This window comes from Rhinolophus hipposideros, assembly GCF_964194185.1.
Source record: "Rhinolophus hipposideros genome assembly, chromosome: 2".
Classification (NCBI taxonomy): domain Eukaryota; kingdom Metazoa; phylum Chordata; class Mammalia; order Chiroptera; family Rhinolophidae; genus Rhinolophus; species Rhinolophus hipposideros.
This window is the reverse complement of record NC_138048.1, coordinates 84,883,307-84,889,351: the sequence shown is the minus strand read 5'-3', so window position 1 is coordinate 84,889,351 and position 6,045 is coordinate 84,883,307. Positions and strand designations below refer to the sequence as shown.

Sequence of the window (6,045 nt, the reverse complement as noted above, 5' to 3'; positions counted from 1 at the left end):
GGGTTATCTGGAAGTAGTTTATTCAAGAAAAACAAAACTCTTTCCCTTTATTTACAAATTTTACAGTAATAATTTGCTTCCTTAGCAACCTCCAAATGTAACAAGAACAGTTTTGTTGGCTTATTTTTTGTTTTTTATTATTATTATGGATCCATGGGTATTTAATATATTTGATGTACTTTATTCCTTTGTAGCCATTATTCTTTTTGATGTTCAAATTATCACATCTTTGTCCAAAGTCGCCTTTAACAGTTCCCTTTCTTTCTGGAACAAGATGTCCCAGGTTTATCTTGTTCATTTCCTGCCTCAGACCAGGTCAGGGACCTGGGTCCTTTGCGTGGACTCTGGTATTTAGAAACCACAATGAAGGTGTGGAGATGCTCATCTCTGCTAGGCTTTTTCAGTAGGTGGAACTAGGATAGAGTTTTATTTTTCAGATGAAGGAAAATAAATTAGGAGTTCATATAACTATTCGCAATTCACATCGAAGATTATCAAGTATTTACTTGACTTCTTTTCGCTGATGACATGAATTTCAAATGAACAATACCAATATTATTACTATTAACAAAAAGACTACTGAGTGTGGTTAAGATTTCTATCTTATGAGAGAGATGTACAATCAAAAATACTGTATTTTAAAGTCACGGGAAAGACTTTTTTTCTTTGCAGTTATGCCACCAACTTGATATACTGTTAGGTTTATTTGTTTTAAATTGGGGGGGATGAATTGATATTTTTTTCTGTCTTTTTAATTTATAAGATACATGATTTCAAAAATGAAAGCTATAAAACAAGATATACTGGAAGACATGTAACCTCCATGTGTTTCAATATTTTGACACACAACCTCCTCTGTTTCAATATTTTAGTATAAGGAACTATCTGTGCAGTTTGGTCCAGCTTCCCCTTTCCGTACACAAAAGGTAGCATACCTTGTTCTGTACCTGGCTTTTCTCACTTAACGCTTTGACCTGGAGATGACATCACATCAGTATATATGTAGAGACCTCCTATATTTCTTTTTATGGCTGCATAAGTATCATATTTTTTGATTGACCACAGTTTATTCAGTCCCCTGTTAAATGTCTCCTATTACTGGACCTTTGGCTTGTTTCCAGGTTTTTTCTATAACAAATTATGCCATAATGAATAGAATTGTGCATATGCCATTTTGTATTTTTACCAGAGTAACTGTGGAAATTACAATATTCTTAGAAGAGGGATAGCTGAGTCAGAAGTTAAATACATGTATAATTTTGGTAGATACTGACTGCCAAACACCCCTAAACATGTTGTACCATTTTAAATTCCTAAAGATCATGTATGAGAGTGCTTATTTACCCACAACCTTACCAACACATGTATTGTCAAACGTGTTCATTTTTTCCCATCTGATAGGTGAGCAATTATTCTTCAGTGCAGTTTTAATTACAGTTCTCTTGTTATGAGCAAGAGGTTAAAGGCCAAGTTTACACTTACATTTTGTTTTCTGGAACCTATCTCTTCTTATCTCTGTCTCATGGTTTTCTATATTTTTTGGAGGGGGAGGCAAAAAAGTTAATGTAATTTGCTTTACCAAACTTTTCCTTATTACTTATACATTTTTACTCACAGTTAGGAACATTTTTCCTGTTCCCGGGTTATAGAAAAATTAATGTATGCTTTCTTACAGTTCTTATTTGTACCAGAATTTTAAACAAGTTCCTGAAGAGATTCTTATGCACACCAAAGCATCAGTTTACAAATCCAAGTTTATAAAGTGATGTCAAACATTGCAGTTATTTACATGAGAAACATTTAATAATCTCTCATGTTCATGCTTTTCTTAAGTCTTCTAAATGATGTCAATCTGAAGTCTTCTTGCCTGCATGGTAAAATGTTTCATTAGTAAAACTATGAAAAGACTATTTCTGGGCTAATGTATGCTCTTTATGAATAAACATGTTTAATTATGAAAAACTTTACCTTTCTAAAAGAAAACAATGTAAACCATGATGACACAGCCCACAATCCAGCCGACCAAGAGAAGAACAGGAACTAGAAGTTGTGAGGATGTGGACTCTGTTTAAAAATACACAAAAGAAAACAGATTAGGTAGGTTATTTTGGCATTAAATCTTCTGAATCCAGAGAGTAAGAGGAATCTGGTAATATCGGGGGTGGGGGGGAATATACTCTCTAGTCAGACCCATCCATGATTATTATTTTCTTTTTTACAAAGTACAGGTGACTCAGCTGGTTGTTTGGAATAGAAGACCTGTAGTCAAACCATAGGTCTTCCTTTTACATTTATATACTGCTGGGCAATTCTGAGCTTGAGCTTCCCTGTTGGTAAAATGTGGATAATGAAACTTGTGATATACCGGGGGTGCCAAAAAATGTATACAAGTGGACACTGGTCAGCGTTGCTCAAGCAGTAGTTTGCCGTAATCAGAAGTGTCTGGACACTGATGGTAACCACTTTAAGCACCTCTTGTAATTGCAGAAGTCAAACGTAACTTGTATTCATCTTTTGTTATTGTTATATGCTGAGTATTACAATTTTAATACAGTTTTCCTTTCTTAAAACGTGTATACCTTTTTTTGACATTCTCTGTGTATCTCCTGGAGTTGTTGTGAGGATTAAATGATATCACGAATGTGCAAAGGCTTTATAAACTCTAACAATCATCTGTGTGTTTAGTGTAGACAGAACACAGTCATGCATGTTTTCAATAACACAGACAGCAGCTGTTTTATAAAAACAATTGAAAATGACTCTGACGTAATTCTTACTTAAAAAATGATAATCATAACAACAGGGAAAGGTGTTGAAAATTGTTCTTGGCCTTGATGGCTCACTTTAATGATAGCTAACTTGAATCTTAACTATCATAGGTAAAAGAAAGCATTACATTTTATATAATCCTTCTCAACTAGAGAAAAGAGTTTCTATTTTTTAACATGTTCATTATAGCAACCAATACTGATCCAACACACAAGACATTAGCATACTGATTCCTCCCGTGGCTCTTATTTGTACCCTCACCTGTAAAAAACAATTTATAAAAGTATCATTTTTAAATATCCATTGCATCTCAATCTTATTCTTTCAAATACACACACATCACACAAAAGGATTCAAAAGCAGCACAGAAAGGCATAACAGAGAATCAATGTCCCTGTGTTAAGGACTTACATATATATTTCTTTTAAGATTTTTATTAAAAATATAGCTAACGAATAATATTATATTAGTTTCAGGTGTACACCATAGTTGTTCAACATTTCTATATCTAAAGAAGTGATCACCATAAGTGCAGCAACCATCTAACACCGTACTGTGTTATCACAATGTTATTGACTATATTCCCCATGCTGTACATTGCATCCCCATGACTTACTTGTTTTATACCTGGAAATTTGAACCTCTTATTTCCCTTCATTTTTCCCTCTATTTAATTTTTCAATTACAGTTGCTATTCCGTATTATTTGGTATTAATTTCAGGTGTACAGCATAGTGGTTAGACATTTGTATAATTTAAGAAGTGATCCCCCTGACAAGTCTAGTACCCACCTGACACCATACATAGTTATTACCATATTATTGGCTATATTCCCTATGCTTTACTTTACATCCTTATGACTATTTTGTAACTACCAATTTGCACTAAGACTCAGATATATTCCTAATTGAAAAGCACAATTAGATCTTATGCTATTAACTAACAAAGAGAATGCATAGTTTTAGCAATTGCATTTTTATTACAATTTTTATCACTTTATAATGTGGTGGGGTTTTTTTAATACTATTGAAATAAAATCATATAGAAACAAGACACTTCTAAAATTAGAAGACACTCTTATAAAAGTAAACTTTCTGAAATTAAAATGAATTTTAGTAGTTTAAATCTATTTTCCAAAAATGTTGGCATCTCTCTTAACTCTCACAAATTCATCAGGCTTTCCTTGCTTCTCAATCTCACTGTGACCTTGAACAAAACATTAACCATTAAATAAAAAAACTTCTCTTTACCTGCTATGCTGTATTGCTTTAAGGATAAAGCAAACGTTACAATATACCCTTTACTCTCATTTGGATGAAAGCCTCTTTGTGAATTTAGGTGCCAGTAGAGATGAATTACGTAACAGTAATTATTTTTGAGTTGTTCATATATGTGACTTAGTATTTTTCCCAATTTCAAAAAACTTGAAAATTAATATTGATATTTTAATTGGGCATTTATAAATATTTTATATGAGCATATTTTAATACAATTCTAAAATTTACATATCATAAAGCCTTAAAATAATACATCTCATTATTATTCCTTGTAAAACAATACAATTGATTGTAAATTTTAACACTCAAAGCATACCTGCATTTGCATTCTTTTAATACTAATATTTTGTTTTACCATAACCTGGAGCATTGTTTTGAAACAGGACTATATAGGTACAGAATATACTTTGCATATGTCACTTACATTAATAGCACACATAAGCATAAAACCTCTTTTTAAATATGAAGAGTCATTACAAAATGCTTCTTCCTGTGTCCAGCCCTGAGCATGCCCGAGCAGTCACACCTAGAAGTGTTAAGGGCACTGTGCTCTGGAACAGGACGGTCTGGTCCAAGGTCAAAGCTGGTGCCACGACTCTCTAGTGTGTGATCACAGGCAAGTTAAGAAATTTCCTGGTCTGTAAAGCAGGGATGATGACAATACTGCATATCTCATGACATTGTTGTCAGGATTAAAAGCAACAATTTCTGTAGGCATTTAGAATCTGTTTCTTGGATGCAGTATTCAGCCCATTTTGTCGCATTAGAGTCAATCACTTCTCTTAAATACAACAATAAAAATTAAAAACCAGGAAAAAAAGAAATACAGATGCAAAGCTTATTGGAGATGACTAAGCCCATTTTATGTATTTCATTCTAGAGTCAGAAAACAGACTCAGAGAGATTTAGGGACTTCCCCAAACTCACATGGCTATTAGTAGCAGATTTGACACAGAATTCAAATGTCCTTAATTCTGGTTCAGCATGCCATTATATCTCAAATCTAATACCTCAAATCTAGTACAATGCTGGAGAATAACTGACTTCTAACTCATCTTACAAAACAAGAGTGGACAAATTCAGCTCTTTTGTTTGTTTGATCCTTTCAAAATTGTTCATAATGTATAAACATGGGCCATAAGTTGCAAATCTGTGCACATTTTATGGTCATACAAACATATACGGCTAATGCACCTTTAGCAGAAATACCACATTCTTCAGAATAATTGAGAAACACCAAATACTGGGAAACATAAAATAAACCAGGGGGTCAGGGCCTTTTTTGCCAGGTGCCTTAAATCTTACCTTTTTCAGCCATTCTTCCTATTGCTGGGTGGGTTGTTCAGGGCCAGGATTACCTCTTTGTTATTGTTCTCCAGCGTCTCTTTGAACTTTAAATAGAGAGATATCTGAAGAGAGTGGCAGCTGCCCCTCTCCTGGCTGCCAATTGTCTGCAGGGTGATGTAAGGCATTGAAAAGAGAGCTCCTCTGGCTCTTCTTAACCTGTTATGACGGAGGAAACAAGGAGTAGCATGACCTAAACAATTAAATAGGCTGAGTTATCCTAACCCAGAGATATGCAGATTTTTAATTCACCCATGCCTTCAGACTACATAAAGAAAATGTTCAGTGAAGAGGTATACAGAGGAAAAATGGCATTGCAATTAGACAAGTTCTATCAGGGAGAGAAGGTGATATATTGGAAAGAAAGGACTTCAATGTTAGAGAGACCTGCGTTCAAATTCCAACTCTTCTGTAATGAAGGCCAAGTTGCTTAAGCTGGGCATTTGCTTCTTTAATTTTAAAATGAGCATAGCAATACCCACCTATGGAAGAACTGTCATAAAGATGAAATGAGAATGCTATGTGAAATATACACAGTTCTTTATTATGTCACAGAATGCAAAAGATAAATTAAATGGTGGCCCTTCCTATGAACCATTCTAAAAGCAGAACATTTTTATGTAAATGTATTAGAAACTAAAACAAACACAAAAAAG

At 33.9% G+C, this 6,045-nt stretch overlaps 1 protein-coding gene across 1 annotated transcript; it reads right to left on the bottom strand.

Annotated features, from left to right (window-relative positions):
• Nucleotides 1-5,415, bottom strand: STRIT1 (small transmembrane regulator of ion transport 1). The gene is made up of 3 exons (XM_081028956.1): nucleotides 5,351-5,415; nucleotides 1,969-2,064; nucleotides 1-1,867 (listed from the first exon to the last, which is right to left on the bottom strand). Exons 1-2 carry the CDS (start codon nucleotides 5,361-5,363, stop codon nucleotides 1,973-1,975), a joined length of 105 nt encoding a protein of 34 aa, XP_080885082.1. The 5' UTR covers nucleotides 5,364-5,415; the 3' UTR covers nucleotides 1-1,867; nucleotides 1,969-1,972.
• Between the last annotated feature and the right edge of the window lie 630 nt (nucleotides 5,416-6,045).